This window comes from Nicotiana sylvestris, chromosome 7 (genome assembly GCF_000393655.2).
Source record: "Nicotiana sylvestris chromosome 7, ASM39365v2, whole genome shotgun sequence".
Lineage (NCBI taxonomy): Eukaryota > Viridiplantae > Streptophyta > Magnoliopsida > Solanales > Solanaceae > Nicotiana > Nicotiana sylvestris.
This window is the reverse complement of record NC_091063.1, coordinates 162,765,012-162,781,581: the sequence shown is the minus strand read 5'-3', so window position 1 is coordinate 162,781,581 and position 16,570 is coordinate 162,765,012. Positions and strand designations below refer to the sequence as shown.

The window sequence follows — 16,570 nt, the reverse complement described above, 5'->3', positions numbered from 1 at the left end:
CTGTCGCTGTCATTATTTGGATATTGTTGCTCCTGATTTATCAGAGTGAGTGACCTACCCAAGAAGGGTTTTACATATTTCTACATGTATCCCTTTACTTTGGGTGCATTCTCTTTGAGTTGAGAGCTTGACTCTGTTATTACGGAGTTTTGTCTCTGCTATCAAGTGTGCTTGGCACGAGTAAGTCCTTCTGTGTGGAGGATAATCGCTTGACTTCGGCGTTTGTGCCAGGAGAAGGGAGAAGAGCTAACCTTAGCTCATGTGATGAATCTCTATTCTTCCAAGATCTTTCGCGGGGGAATGGTAACCCTATGCAAGCGTGGACACCATGCTCCGTTATCTAGCATGGATGATGACAACGACCATGGATAAATGGAACAACTTATTGCAGTTGCCACAAACGATATCATTCCGACAAGGGCTTCATCCTTTCTGGACGCTTAGAACCGCACTCGTAAGCTCTTTATTTGATATTTCTTTTATTAAATATTCTTCTATACCAGCATTGATCCTCCATCCTTCGCCTGTTTCAGCAACTCAATGGATCTCATCGGTTGTTGAAGGTTTGGACTGGTGGGTCTAGAAGATCTTGGACGTCACGATGCTTGAAACCCGCTTGTAGAAAGAACTGACCCCTAAATATGGGTGGAAAGACAAAAATCATGGTAACTCAAACTCACCTTGTTTCAATTTTTCATGTGAAGAACTTGATTGATCACTTCTACCTTGTCTATGAAATCAGGTCTACCCGTGGGGTTCTATTGTTGTCCCCGAGGAGGACATCTTGGTTGATCCTACTGATACAGCGAGGTTGCTTCAGGGGGAGCTTACTCGAACAGGTATCTCTAGGCCTGCTTCAGTACAATTGTTTCATTACGTAGTCCTCGGCCAGAGGACAAACGACCAAAAAAAATTCCTTCTCTGCAGATAGGGAGAAGAATAAGAGGGCGAAGATTGTTGCCCCTAAGTCATCTCAGGTAGTGGTGGTAACTAACCCTCTTTCCAGGCCGGTCGTAGACACCGTAATGATCGACGATGATGAAGAAGCTAGTGATGAGGGAGCTTCTCTACATATAAGACGACGATCCTCATTATCTCAATAGGATGCTCGACCTGTTGAGATAGTTACACCAACCGAGAATGATGTCTCGGCACTTTGAGGAGAGTTTGATTTGGTAGATAGTGCCAACTCCCGTTTCCGGGCCTCAATTGTTGTGCCCGGTACTGGAGGACTGAGTACCGGGTCCCTGTCGTTTTTGGTTGGCGAGCATCCAAAAACCAGCACTGCATTTGTTGCAGCTGCTTCTCACTCTTCAACCCCATTAACTTCATATCCACCTTCGCCAACACCAGCAGCTGCAACATCATTTCCATCTGCACCTACTCTTCCACCAGCAACTGCTACATTATCTCCAATGGCCGCACTTGATCATGAAGGAGGTGTTCCTCTTCCCTAGTCCCCAGTTCATGGGGATTTGGGCAAAATTACGCTCCCCCCTCCGGAGATCCGCAAGGGAGGAGGAATGTTACTCTTTCAGTCTCTACCGGATGCAACTTACTATCTCGGCCGGTGGAGCTTGCTAATTACCAGAAGCCTTTGGCTTCAGAGAAGGATTGAGAAAAGATTCAGGCTCTCTCGGGAGAGTGCTTGTTGAACAACTCCATGCACAACGCTGCAACGGTATATTCTTTAATTCTTTTCTTGTTTCTTCTATTTTTGCCTAAACATATCCTAAGTCTGCTTTATTCACTTTGTAGGCCAACTTTCTTGCTTCTGAGGGACTTCAAAGGTTGATTAGAGAAAAGGGGGAACTTACCTTTGAGCCGGGATCAACTTTTGGTTGAACGGGACCAAGCCATTATTCGCCTCTCGAAATTGGAAACTAAAGATGCCGAGGATGTTGCATTGGAAACTCGTTTGCAGCAAAGTGAGCAGGAAGTGGAGACCCTTAGCCAAGAATCACCCCATTGAGAGCCCAATTTGAAGAGGCTAGGGCCAAATAGATTAAAGTCCATAATGCCATTATTGTTATATCCGATCGTGAGGCTGACGCTGCTGAAAGATTGAACAACTTAGAGGGAGCCTTGGATCTCAAGGATAAAGAGCTTGCTGTTGCGAGGGCGAAATATGCCCAGATGGAGGAGAAGCACAAGAGGACCATTGAGCATAATAGAATTTTTAGCTTTACTGTCCGCAAATCGATGTTAGTCTCAAATCCGTTAGATACGCCCAGGAAAATCTTTTGTCTGAGGTCACCCAACTCAAAGAAGAACTCAATCACCGAGCGACTTCCCTCATTATTAAGAAAACTTACGCTATGTACAACATGAGGATAAAAACCTTGGAAGAGGCCAAAGCTGGTATCATTGATTTTGATGCCGAAATTCTTAAGGTCCGTGAGCTTGAGTTAGCTGCTAAAATTGGTCTCCCAGCAGGGTCTGATGCTCCTGGTCCTTCTGGTTACGGTTCTGAGTTCTCAGGAACTGAAGAAGAATCGGAGAATAATGATGCTGAATGCCAACTGGTGAAGACCAAAATGTTGAGCCATCAGTGGATCCATCTACTTCTCCCAGGGGCGCGAACACTTCTCTTCCTCCGGGTTCCGGAGATACTGCAGTTTTGCCTTTTTTCTTCTTCCAATTCTTGTATTTGTGCTGTTTTGGCATGTTATTGTAAATAAAAATATCTTTTTGCTCAAGTATCATTTGAGTCTATCTTTCGTTTGAATATTCATGTAAGTTTTTAATCTTTGCATTCTCTTCCTTTTTCTTAAGAGTTTTGCGCAAGTTTTTCCGTCTACGTTTTATTATGTGAAGCTTTGGGTGTATTCTTCTCGAAAGCATTTTGATTCTGGGCATCAACCCATTTACATGAGGGCTTCTATAAGTATTTGCCCAAGTTTACCTTTTGTGTCCTTTCGTATACGGCTTCGTGTATATTTTCCCCCGAAGGCATTTTGATTCCGGGCATAAATTCTTTCGAAACCAACCCTTAAACTTGAAGGGGTCTCTTATGTTTACGATGCTCTTGAAGAGGACGTCTCATGTTCATTATGGCACTAACATTTGAAGTACTTGTTTAACTTTCAAATGACAAAGTTAATTCATCGTTCAGACATGAAACAATATAAAAACAAAAGGATTTCATTTTATTCCTTCTATTTTCAAAAAGTACATAAGCATTTGCTATGCTTAAAAGCAATTTCCATTACTTGTGGCTAACTTGTACAACTTGTTTCTACGGGGCTGGCCGCGCAGTCCCCGGTCCCGATGATACAACTACTTTTCAGATTTTTTATTTTTCGGTCGACGTGGCAGTCATTGTTGGCAGTCATTTTTGCCGTATCCTCATATCGTCCCTCAGTGTTCGAATCCGAAGAATGCGAATTGGAACATTGGAAGTGTTGTATCTTCGAAAAATCCACTAATGAATTGCTAGATAATCCTTAACTCGGTTACATACTTTACTTCTCCTCAGGAATTTATGCTATCGAGCGAGGACTATCTAACAACCCTCTATTAGTTTGTGCTCGTGAACAGTCGGGTAACCTTTGCTCAATAGCAAACTTAACTTCTCGGTGGGAATTTACTATAGAGCAAAAGATTATCTAACCGTCCTATAGTGGATCTTTGCTTGTATGCCTTACTATTAAAGGTCTTATTGATGTTGTCTTCGTAGTATGCTTTCTGTTGCTGCCTCGATAAAAACCTTGCCAGAAAAATCCAATTGGGACAAAAACTGGACGAAGGGAAAAAGAGCACACACATACTTTCCGCTCGGATAATGTTCATTAGCAATAATATCTTTTGAGGTATGACACGTTCCAATTGCTAGGCAACTTTTCTGCATCTTGGTTCTCCAATTCATACGAGCCTTTACCGGTGACAGCTGAAACCCGGTAGGGTCCTTCCCATATTGGACCTAGCTTTCCTGCATTGAGCTCCCGGATGTTTTGAGTTACTTTCCTTAGGACCAAGTCCCCTACTTTGAAATAACGAAGGTTATTCGACTATAATACCGCTTCATTCTCTGCTTTTGGGATATCATTCTTATATGCGCCAAGTCCCTGTGCTCATCGAGTAGCTCCAAGTTGACTAACATTGCTTCGTTGTTTGATTCTTCAACTGTTTGGAAATATCTCAAGGCGGGTTCCCCTACTTCCACTGGGATTCAAGCTTCTGCACCGTACACTGTCACACCTCCTTTTTCCGCCCCGCGAGGGGTGAAGGAGTTTTTTCCAATTAAAGGACAATCGAAACATGATTTGTTTATTTATTTCACAGTCGCCACTTGGGAGATTTAGGGTGTCCCAAGTCACCATTTAATCCCGAATCGAGGAAAAGAATGACTCTGTATTACAGTCTGCGAACCAGAAATCCGGATAAGGAATTCTGTTAACCCAGGAGAAGGTGTTAGGACCATTGCATTTGTTCCGTGGTTCTAGCACGGTCGCTCAACTGTTATATTCGGCTTGATTATCTGATATAATACATATTATAAACTTATGTGCAAATTTTATCCCTTAGTCGCTTTTATTATTATATTTCGAAAGAATGTGAACATCGTTTAAAAAACATGTCTTTGGATTGCGTCACATGAAATGCACCCGCAATCCGGAACACATTTTTATTCAATGTTTTGGGATTTGGATTTGGGTCGCATGAAATGCACACCCGAGTTTAAGAAGGTAAGATTATTAACATGTGCGCCTAAAACAATTAGCGTATTTATTATTTTGGATAAGGCCGTGGAGTTTGCTAAGCGGCCGATCACGAATTCTAAGTAATTAACGCATGCATTTGTGAGGGCCCCGCAATCTGTGTGTTTTATTTAGCGAGGCTCGTCTCATTTATTTTAGATGGACAAATCCTAAAGCGACTACATTTTTCCTATTAAAATTAGTCTCTAAAATAAAGAAAGAAAATCCTAATTAATTACGAGTTTTTATTTTATTTATTTAAGAAAGCATGACATACTAATTGGTAGATTAATACAAATATTGATGAAAAGGAATTTTACTCAAAAAATTCGAAATTATAAATAAAATAAAAATTCGACAACTAATATTCAAAAGAATCAAATACAACTAGATTAAAACTCAACATTGTTATAAAAAACTATTGAGATTAATTATTCACAACCATTTGAAACTAAATTTAACCATAATTACTAAAGCTTACTAGAAAGTTTATTAGACTTAAACGTTCTTCTAATCTTGCTTGAACTCAAATCATCCCTTAATGCCTAATTTACGAAATTTAATTTAAATTCATGCCTTAGCTAAATTTAACTACTTGTTCATGATTAACCTACTGTTGATAATCTTGAAACCTTCATAACTAGTGAATTAACCCGTTTTGCCAAACCGATTCATGAAAGACTAACTTATGTTATTTTTTTTCTTATTCCAATTATTATTCAGTAATACATGAAATAGCTTAAATACAATCAATAAAAGGAACAAAAAAATATGAAATTAAAACTTCAAAATTTCATTCTTCATATGTATTCATGCTTCCACATTATTAGCTTGCAATAGCTAGTATTACAGTCGTGTACCTGGTATTGGAAACAAAAGAAGATGAAGATGAGAATCAGCAGCAATAATAACAATACAGCACAACAACAACAGCCCAGCAACAGTAACAACCCAGGAACAGAGTTTGCAAACCGGTGGAGTAGTAATCCCAAAAAAAAGCTTCAAGCTTCGATGAAACAACAACAATTAATGCTGATTTCAAACAATGAAGGAAAGTAGAAGATTTTTTTCAGTTTTTGTTCCCTCCTTTAGTTTTGAAATTTCTCCAATTTTTATCTCTTCTCTCCTCTGTTCTGTATTCTCCTCTCTTTTTATTCTGTCCTCTCTCTTCTGTGTCCCCCAAAAATCTGATCAAGTTCTTTTATTTATATCGCATCCCAAACCCTTTAATCCATTAATAAAATAACCACTTTCTCCTACCAAACCCACTACCTTCCCACTCATCCCCCACTACATTAAACAAATATATCAACCCCACCCCATTACATCTTGTCCCTCATGCCTAACATAAACAATTACCATATTCTCCTCCACTACATTATGTCTTGTCCCCCATTATATTAAACAATTATATCACTCACACCCCATTACATTTTGTTCCCCATGCCTAACATAAAGAATTATTCAAAATGTTCAATTACCAAATACCCCTCCGACCTTATTGCAATTACTATTTTACCCCTGAACGTACTGCAATGTACCAAACTACCCCATCAGCTATAACCAATTCAACTAATCAATCTTAACCAAAATATAGCCAATATGACCAATTTCTTAAACAAACTCAACAACAAACCATATGAACACAGATGAATCATTCAACTTCAAATTAATGAAAATAAATTAACCATATTGGGAACCAATCCTGGTTAACTTAGACCAAAAATGGATGAGCAAGGAAACAACAATATTAACAACACAATACATGATTCAAATTAAATCCACAAATCAAAAACAAAAACAAACTCACATTAAATCACTGGATTAAAAACGAACTTCAAACAAAGATGAACATGAATTAAATCTATTTTAAACAACAAAACATGACGGATTCAAATGATTAAACCAACATATTTCCCTATTACAACTAAATTCTTTTAGAAAAATAAAAACAAAACCGAAGAAGAAACAATTATGAAATTAAACTTGAATCTAACAACATTAACAATTTCTGAAAAATACATAAAACACATGAAACAAATTGAAGAAATAATTAATTAAATTTCAATATGAATCTAACAAACATTAAACTAACAATTTCTACCTAAACAATAAACAAGAACAATAAAACAAACATGAAACAAACTGAAAAATTAACAAAACAATGAACACGAAACAAAACAAAAATTTCCCGATTTTAGATTTGAGAATATCAAAAATAAAATACGGACAAAATGTAAAACTCAAAATCCACTAACCGGATCGAAACGACGAACAACGACTGACCAACGACGAACTCGAACAAACGACGGAGACGATCCTAAGAAGCAACTGAAAGAGGTGAAGCAAACGTGAAGCAACAACGATGGGGTCTGTTTGGACGTAGCGAAGAAGAAGCAGTAGCAGCTGGTCGTTTGGATGGAGACAAATGAAGCGAAGCCCCACGTCCATGGCTGGAGCTCGGGAACTCGACCACTCAACTTGAGCTCAGACGAAACGAAGAAGATGAAGCAGACGACGCAGCAGTGGAGGTTTGTTTTAGACTCAGCTGCTCGACGACGCACAGTAGGGTAAGCCATGGACGACGCAGAAGGAGCAGAAGAAGCAGACGATACAGCAGCAACACAGCTGAAGCAGTGATGGCGATGGAGGTCGATGAAGCAGAAGACAGAAGCAGCTGGTCGTTTGGACGTGAGGTTGAGGAAGAAGAAAGCAGAAGCAGCTATTATATTTTCCATTTGGACGTAGCAGAAGCAACAGAAATGAGCTGGAACGCAGTGACGGGCAGCAGCCATGGATGACGTCGGACGAAGAACGCAGCAGCAGCAGCGTCGGAGAAGAAGAAGCAACGATCAACGTGAACTTGAAGAAGAAGAAACCCTCGCGATCTTTGAAGAAGAAGAAGAAGAAGAAACACGGGCAGCGGGTGTGTGTGTGTGTTGCGTTGCCGTGGTTGTGTGTGTGTGTGTGTATGTGAAGGAGAAGAGGCGGGGGAAGGGCAGCCATTGATGGGTTTGTTTGGAGCTTTTTTGGAGAAGAAGATAGAGAGGGGGGCGGGTAGGTAGTGTTTTTTTAGGGTTTTGTTTTGTTTTGTTTTTGGTAAAAAATTGAAAAAATGAAAAATGAAGAGGGGGAGTTGGGTTGTTGGTACAGGACTGGATCGACCCGGTTTGGAATGGACCGAGTCATAGGGGAATGTTGGGTATATTTGGGCTTGTGGTTCAATATTGAAGAAGAGGCCCAATTCCGATTTTCTTTATTTTTGTTCTCTTTTCTTCTTTTATTTTTCTAAAACTAAATTCTAAAAATCCTTAAACTATCATATAGAACTAAATTAATTTATAAAAGCGCAAATTAACTCCCAATAACAATTAACACACAATTAAGTAATAATTAAGCATGAAATTGTACAATTGGACATTAAATGCTAAAATGCAAAAGATGCCTATTTTTGTAATTTTTAATTTTTGGAAAACAAACTTAATTACTAAAAATTGTAGAATTAAATCCTAATGCAAAATGCGACATATTTTTGTATTTTTATTAATTTAACAAATAAACGTGCACAAACAAATATGCAAATAATTACACAAAAATACCACAAAAATTCAAAAAATTGCACACCAAGAAAAAATCATTTTATTTTGAATTTTTTGGGATAATTCTCATATAGGGCAAAAATCACGTGCTTACATACACAAGGGAAAAATAAGTTTCTCCTATGCTCGATTTGGCCGTTGTTTGGTATGCCCATAAAATTTCAGGTAATTCCTCGGCCCAATTACCTTTAGACGCTTCTAACCTTTTCTTGAGGTTTATTATAATCACTTTGTTCGCTGACTCCGCCTGACTGTTTTTGCTCAGATGATAGGGTAAAGATGTAATCCTCTTTATTTTTAAATCTTCGAGGAACTTTGTGACTTTTGCACCGATAAATTGTGGCCCATTATCACATGCTATCTCTTTGGGTATTCCAAACCTGCAAATTATATTGTCCCACAAGAAATCCACCGCTTCGCACTCGTCGATATTCTAATAAGGACCTGCTTTCACCCATTTAGAGAAATAGTTAGTCAAAATTAAAAGAAATCTTACCTTTTCGGGAGTCGGTGGCAGTGGTCCAACGATGTCCATCCCCCATTTCATGAATGGCCCGGGGGACATACCCAAATGTAATGGTTATGCCGGTTGCTGCACCAGTGGTGCGCAGTATTGGCACTTATCACTTTTTCGTACGAGGTCTTTGGCATCTTGTTCCATGCGGGGCCAATAATATCCTAGCCTTACCAACTTCAGCACTAAGGAATCTGCGCCTGAATGGTTGCTGCATATCCCTTTGTGGACTTCTCACATGACATAGTTAGCTTCGAATACCCCTAAACATCGGGCCAACGGGCCTTGGAAAGCTTTTCTATACAATTGGCCTATCTTGAAGCTATATCTCGCCGCTTTGGTGCGCAGCGCCCTGGACACTTTGGGTCTGTGTAGCTTCTCGTGCTCGAGATCATCGATGATTTCATTCCTCCAGTCCCATACCAAATTGGTCGCATTAACCTCATTTTAACCATATGTATCCAAGACTGAGTTCATCAATTGTACTACCATCCCGGACTCCGATCCTTTTACTTCCGTTAATGATCCAAGGTTAGCCAATGCGTCTGCTTCCGCATTATCTTCCCTTGGGATATGAGTATTCGACCACTCCCGAAATTGTGCCAACAAAGCTTGGACCTTTACCATGTATTGTTGCGTGCACTCTTCTTTGGTTTCGAATATTTTGTAGACCTGATTTTTCACCAGTTGTGAGTCGCATTTGATTTCAATGACCTCAGAGTCAAGCCCCCAGGCTAGTTCGAGCCCTGCAATCAAAGCTTCATACTCTACTTCATTGTTAGTTAAAAGGACCGTTCTGATGGCTTGCTTTATGGTTTCCTCCCGAAGGCGTGATTAAGACTATACCAAGCCCAGACCCTTTTACGTTGGAACGTCCATCCATAAAAAGGTCCAAAACCCTGATGCCTATTCCGACACCATTACTGCCTCTTTGGTTGCCAGAGGCAGTAATCTCGGACTGAAATCGGCCACAAAGTCAGCCAAGACTTGTGACTTAATGGCAGTCCTTAGTTTATATTCTATGTCTAACTCATTCATTTCGACGGCCCATTTGGTCAATCTACCTGAGAGCTCGGGTTTTTGTAAAGGATGTTCCGCAAAGGGAAAGTGGTCACCACGGCTATGCCGCCGGGCTAACTTCATCTAGTTCAGGAGTAGGCGTCGGTTCCTGTAATTGCTATGCTGCGTGTTCCTTTCCTTTGATATTGGAGACCTAAATTGCATTTATCTCCCTTGCCACCGGTTGGTCACCCTTATCTACTTAGCTCCTTTGGGCATTGGAAACTTCAGCAATTGATGATATGTTAATGGTACAACTTTCATCTCGTGTAACCATGGCCTTCCTAGAATGATGTTATATCCAATATCACCGTCTACCACTTCGAAGAGAGTTGTTTTCATCACTCCTTCAGCGTTTGTGGGTAATAAAATTTCTCCTTGGGTAATCACGCTCGCGAGGTTGAATTCGACGAGGAGCTTTGTGGCCGGAATAATGCTTCTGGTGAGTTTAACTTGCTCCAATACTCTCCATTGTATTATATTAGCCAAACTTCCTGGATCCACTAAAACACGTTTAATCTTAAAATCTAGCACATTTAAAGAAATTACCAGTGCGTCGTTGTATAGTAGCAACAATCTGTATGCGTCCTCCTCTGTAAAAGTGATATCGTCTTCTAGGAGCATTTTGCTATGGGTTATTCATACTTTTATCTTCTTTGCTGCCGAAAAGTGACCACCTTGATCTCGTTCCTTCTGAAGATCATGTTGATCATTTGGCACGGGGGATCTTCTCCTGCTTTCGACGGTTCCACAGTGTCCCAGTTATGACCATAATTGTTCTAAGCTTGGTCACTCAAGAATTCTCTGAGACGATCGTTCTTTAATAATGTTGCCACTTCTTCCCGAAGGTGTCGACAATCCCATGTCTGGTGGCCATTCATCCCGTGATATTCATACCATAAGTTGGGATCCCTATAGCTGGGATCAGATCTCATTACTTTCGGGAACCGTGCTTCTTTGATGTTTCTCATGGCTGACACCAACTGCACTACACTGACGTTGAAGTTGTATTCCGATAGCTTGAGGTAAGAAGGATCCCGTGACCCTGACGCTTCTTTATCCTGCAGTGATATATTGTTCCGACCGCGATCAGTCATTCTGTCAACGACGAACTTGTTTGCTGTCTGGAAGCCTCTGCCACGGCCTTCGGTCCATTTGTAGGGTAGAAACTAGCCTCTCAAAGCCCGTCTGTCCGTGTCGTAATTGTCTTTTGATTTTTCTTTGTTCTTTTCTCATCCTTTTGTCAACGATGGAAAGCCAACCTGATCATCTTCGATCCTTATCTTTGATTCATATTGATTGTGGACATTCGCTAAAGTCGTCGCTTGAAATTCAAGCAGGATTTCCTTCAATTTTTGGGAAGCATCTGAACTTCTCAAATTTAGTCCATTGGTGAATGCTTCAGCCACCCATTTATCCGGGACAACCGGGAGCAACATTATCTCCTTCTGGAATCGGGTAACAACTCCCGTAGCAACTCGAATTCTCCTTGCGCAATCCTGAATATGTCGGCCTTTTGGGTCAGTACTTTTCTGGACCCGACATGAGCCTTGATGAAAGAGTCCACGAGCTTCTCAAAGGAGTTTATGGAATGCTCATCTAACAATGAATACCACGTCAAGGCTCCCCTCGTGAGAGTCTCTCCAAATTTCTTCAGCAAAACAAATTTAATTTTGTGAGGAGCTAAATTATTTCCCGTTGTGTAGGTGGTAATATGATCTTGAGGGTCTGAAGTTCCGTCATACTTTGGCACATAAGGCATTTTAAACTGCTTCGGGAGTAATTCTGGTGCCGCAATTAGCTTGTATGGCAATTGAGTATACTTCTTTGAGTCTGGACCTTTCAGCACCGGTGGTGCATTCGAGATTTGGTCCATGTGGGCATTCACTTCCCTCATAAACCTTAAAAGTTCATTCTTGAAAGGATCATTCTCGTTATTGAGGCCGGATCCACTCCCCCAGCCCTATCGGAGCCAACTTTACCCCTCAAGGTGTTGTCGTCGACCCTCTGTGTTGTTTGATTCGTGGGAGCACCAGAAAGAATCCGATCTCGTCTATTCGCATTATTCAAAGCCCCGACAGCGCGTGCTTCAACTTCATCATAACCTTATCGTGACACATAAGGTGTCCTAGAATGATCGCATGTTGTTCTTGCAAGACTCTTATCTCTTCAACGACATGTTCCTCCTCAACATCATCGGGAGTTGTCTATCGAATATGTTGAAGATATTTCCTGTCAATCACCAGCGTGGCGTCATTCCACTCGTTGTGGGTGTCACTGATTGAATCCTCGCAATGAGGCCGATCTCCTCGAACCTTGAGATTGTGCGTGTTGTTAACACCGTTATCTACCATTTTTTATGATTTTTCTAAGACAAAATAATCAAACGCGTTAGTAAAAAAAGCAAGGATCAATTTAAGTGAACGGCTGTCTAGGCCCTACAATGGGCGCCAAATAGTTTACCCGTTAAACGGTACAATTGAATTTATACGTGATTTTCTAAACAAGTGAATTAATTTAATCCTGAAATAATAAAATAGTTGAAGAAATATGCAATACTTAGCCCTGGGATGGAGACAAAATAGCAGAAATAGTAGTTCTGGATTTCAGGCACAACAACAGTGAAATCAAAAGCCAGAGGATAATATTGTATTAAACTTTGAATAGAGTGTAACGTCAATTTGCTAGAAAATTCTTGTCCCTTACAATGAAACTGAGCTAATTATTTATAACTACCTCTAGGGAAGGAGGTCCTAGGATCATGCCCAATCTTTAATGTCAATTATGAGGGCAATTGATGAAGATGTAATGTTGAGCATAAATATCAAATTTCTTGTAACGGGCAATCGTACTTAATACCATGAAATATTCTCTATTAAATGCTACCGAACAAAAAGTATTTATTACATCTTTATAAGTGTTATTCTTCCCGGTGACTGACAGAACAGTTACCTTCGATCTTGGACATCTCCCGTCTTGAGTTCCACATATTCCTCTTTTGGACTGCCACATGACATAACATATTTTATCCTATACAAAACTACACCACCAAAGATTATAGTGAAGTCTCGGACTCGGGCATTGAGAATGAAAGTGTCTTTGATATGAAGGGGCTTTGCCCTCGAAGTAGATTTTTTCGGCGAGATACGGTGTATTCCGACCCAAAAACGGGTACAGGACACCAAGGGGTAAACCAAAAAGTAAAAACTACAGGGGTACAAGTGAAAAATGAAAACATGTTGGGGGCACTAGTGACATACAATTTTCTTCTGATGCAGTTGACATTTTTTTAGCTAAAAGAGAAGCCAAAACCCTTTGGAATCGCCTAAAACCCCCTACAAAACGCAGATTATACTTATAATTTTTCACTCTTTTGTGTCCTAAATAAATCTTCTAAAATCCCATTCATTCATTTTTGTCGTACATTTTCATCTTGAAGTTGAAAAGGGGAGAAAATGGCACTGGGTTTGCTACTGGGTATAGGGAGAGCTTTCAGAAAGAAGAGCACAGCGTCTCTTGACATTCTAACTGCTAAAACAGGTCCAAGAAATTTCTATAAAGGAAAGAATTGCAAGCCCACTGGTTTTCATACTCGTAAAGGTATTCTTTTGACACCTATTTTTTGGGTTTATACTAACTTTTTAGCGTTTGAGACTAGCACTTTAGTGTTATTGGAATTGAGCTTATAAATGTTGAGTCTTTTTGATTGGATTTAGTACCCCTTTTGTCCTTTATATTGATTTAGGGGAGCTATAGGGCCGCTGATTTATGATTATTGCTGAGCTATTAGAGAGGATTTCTCATGTTATGATTATTTTAATATTTGATCTTTGTTTGGGCTTGGAACGGGATATGTGAGCTTACAGTTATTTGGTATTGAAATGAAATGGATCACAATAGAGCAGCAGGGATACCCTAGTTTGATTGATTGAATGTGACAAATCACGGAAAAGATGCTGGGTATATAAGTAAACAACCTTAGACCCTAGTGACGCGTTTTAAAGCTATCACTAGTGGGCTGGTCAGTTACATATGGTATCAAAGTCACCCCACGCGCAACCTTGAACGATGGTGGGGCAAACATCAGCTAGGACGTTGAGTCCCTAAGAGAGGGTGTAGGTTGGATATATAAGTAAACAAGCCGTAGACCCTAATAACGTACTTTAAAGCCGTGCAGGCTGGGCCAAAGCGGACAATATCACTAGTGGACTAGGTTGTTACATTGACTGAGCTATAAAACTCTTGATTTTGATTAATTGGTTTAGTGAGTCCTTATTAATGCTGGTAACTAGAAAATTTTTCTTCCAAATCATTTTGCTTGCTTAGTTGCCTTCGTTAATATTTTTTTGCTTTAAAGTTCTAAATTTGGATGTTTATGAAATTTGCGGACTTCTCTTTCTGCAGGTGGTTATGTTCTTGTGCAAGGAAAACTACCAAATTATGTAGTTCCAAATTTGAGGGATTTTCAGGTACTGAAGTTTTAAATTTTTTTTTAAAAAGTTGTGTTTTTAGCTATCTTTTTTGGATTAAAAACAGAAAGTTCCAAAAGAAAAAAGAAAAAAGATGTGGAAACTCTAATAGCCTGTTAAGTATGGAATGGCATATAGGCGATTTCATTCAGTTAAGAAGGAATCGATTGCCCTTTGGCCCACTGTTCTTTTGTGCTCTTAATGTTGGCATTGGCAGAAGTAATGCTAATTTCCCGACTTGAAGTTTCTCTTGGATCAGAAAATAAAATGATAAAAGAGATCACAATATGCTTGTTACGAGCTAAAAGAGAGGCAAATAGTCCGAGTTTGAGTTGGTTTCGCTTGTTTCATTTTTATTTTTGACAGTTCAAAATAATAGAATAAATCTGTGAACTATTCTTCTCTCTATGTGGTTGGGGGCTTAGAGAAATGCGATAGTGATGTATTGGTATTTGATCTTTTAATTAGACATGCCCAAGCATATAGGTGGAGTTGTGAACAAAGAATATGAGACGCCAATTCCTATTCATCTAGAGTCAGTCTCTTGGAGAGAGTGTAGAAGATACCTAAAATCCTAAAGCTTCCTACAAACAAGTTTTCGGGAAATTCTTCCTCTTTTGACCGTCTTGGATTGAGAGTGTGAAAGAAGGTTCTTTGCCAGCGTAGAGTCTCTGGCGTCCATTCCAGCTCCTGGCCAGGCAAGAACTTCTTTGAAAGACATGGGCACAACTTCCTTAATTCTAAAACGGAGTGTGCGCCTTTCTCACTAGCCATCGCTTTTTTGAGAATCTGCTCATTTTACAGTCATCGCCTCATCGGAGTCGAGTGGCACCAAGATGGATGAAGTCTAGGGGAATCGATCCCTTGAATGCTTTTACCCAGGTGTAAGATCTGGCATGTGTAAATTAGTCACCGGAAATTCTGCCTCTCTTCCTGGTGTTTTCAGATGCGTGAAATCTTCGATAGGTCGCGTCTTGCTGGGCTTGAGTCACACTGCATTAGCGAGTCCAGTCTGGTGCCAGATTCTTTCTACTACCGCCATATAAGCTCGTTGAGTGCACTTTCACTCTCCTCTGATGGTCATATTCTCCCTGGCACTTCCCCATGGAAGTCAAGCCTTTGAGTATATTTTGGAGGATTTGGAGAGAAAAGAGGAAAAGAACATTTGGTTCGCTTTCGTGTTAACAGCCAATTGACATCTAGTTAAGCGTTCAGAGGTTGTTTGTCGATCATGAGAAAATTTTATTCAAAAGGACTTTCAACTTAATTAAAAAATTGAATTGACTGCTATGCGTAGTGGTAGTGGTTGAGGAGATTTTTGAGGTATGAATCGCTTATGATGGGTATGGTGCTGCACTTTTTAACATTGTGGTTTGTTTTGGATTGTTAAGTTGGATTTGTAAATTAAGTTTTGCTGTTTTTCCTTTTTGCTTGTTTAATCTCTGGCAAGTTTAATTTGGTGGCTATGCCTAATAATATTCGGTGAGTTAAGATATGCTTTAAGACGTATAGCACATCTGTTTTATCCAAACAAGTTGTACAGGATATAGATGAGCAAACAACATTTTTGGAGGTCGTCTTTGTTATTATGGAGGTGGTGACCAAATTTTGAAGAGTAACTTTAACTAAGATTGTTTCTCAATGTCTTAAAAGGGCAGCTTGGTGCACTAGATTCCCGCTATGCGCGGGATTTGGGGAAGGGTAGGACCACAAAGGTCTATGGTACGTAGGACCACAAAGGTTGTTTCCACGGCTCGAACCCGTGATCTCTTGGTCACATGGCCGCAACTTTACCAGGTACGCCAAGGCTCCACTTCAAGGATGACTAAGACATTGAAGCTTTTTCTTAATATCTTACTGCTCAAAAACGAAAAAAGAAAAAAGATAAAAAAGAGAAAGATACTAAGATTGTTTCTCAAAGGAGATTATGAGGCGTATCAATTATTACTGTTTACGTCCCCTTACACTGGGATTAGAGTTATTCGTGATGTCGATAGCTTGTGCTCATGTTAATTATCTTTGTTATGTTTGTTTGCAGCTGAAGCCATACGTATCTCAGTGTGCTAGAGAAACTCAAACTATGGGTGCTGCTGATGCTGCTAAATGATTCTTTCAAAAAGCTGAGTGGGATGTGCTTACTCAAACAACTATTACTAATCTTCCTTTTGTGCTTCAGATTTTCAATGTGCACCTAGTTTTCGAAATGCAATTTCCTGTTTTATAAGCTCA

At 39.9% G+C, this 16,570-nt stretch overlaps 2 protein-coding genes across 4 annotated transcripts; one reads left to right on the top strand and one right to left on the bottom strand.

The window, feature by feature from the left end:
* Positions 1–10,070: 10,070 nt before the first annotated feature.
* LOC138874065 (uncharacterized) lies at positions 10,071–10,496 on the bottom strand. Its single transcript, XM_070152569.1, has one exon. The coding sequence runs from the start codon at positions 10,494–10,496 to the stop codon at positions 10,071–10,073; it is 426 nt and encodes a 141-aa protein (XP_070008670.1).
* A 2,496-nt stretch (positions 10,497–12,992) lies between these two features.
* On the top strand, positions 12,993–16,570 carry LOC104213482 (uncharacterized). Of its 3 annotated transcripts, none has more exons than XR_707650.2 (4): positions 12,993–13,472; positions 14,277–14,341; positions 16,000–16,138; positions 16,380–16,570. XR_707650.2 is itself a non-coding variant. In XM_009763002.2 (3 exons), the coding sequence occupies exons 1-3, from the start codon at positions 13,328–13,330 to the stop codon at positions 16,446–16,448; spliced, it is 279 nt and encodes a 92-aa protein (XP_009761304.1). In that variant the 5' UTR covers positions 12,997–13,327; the 3' UTR covers positions 16,449–16,570. The 3 variants fall into 3 exon arrangements, 1 of the variants encoding a protein (XP_009761304.1); XR_707651.2 differs by having other exon boundaries at positions 12,996–13,472; positions 15,995–16,138; XM_009763002.2 differs by lacking the exon at positions 16,000–16,138 and having other exon boundaries at positions 12,997–13,472.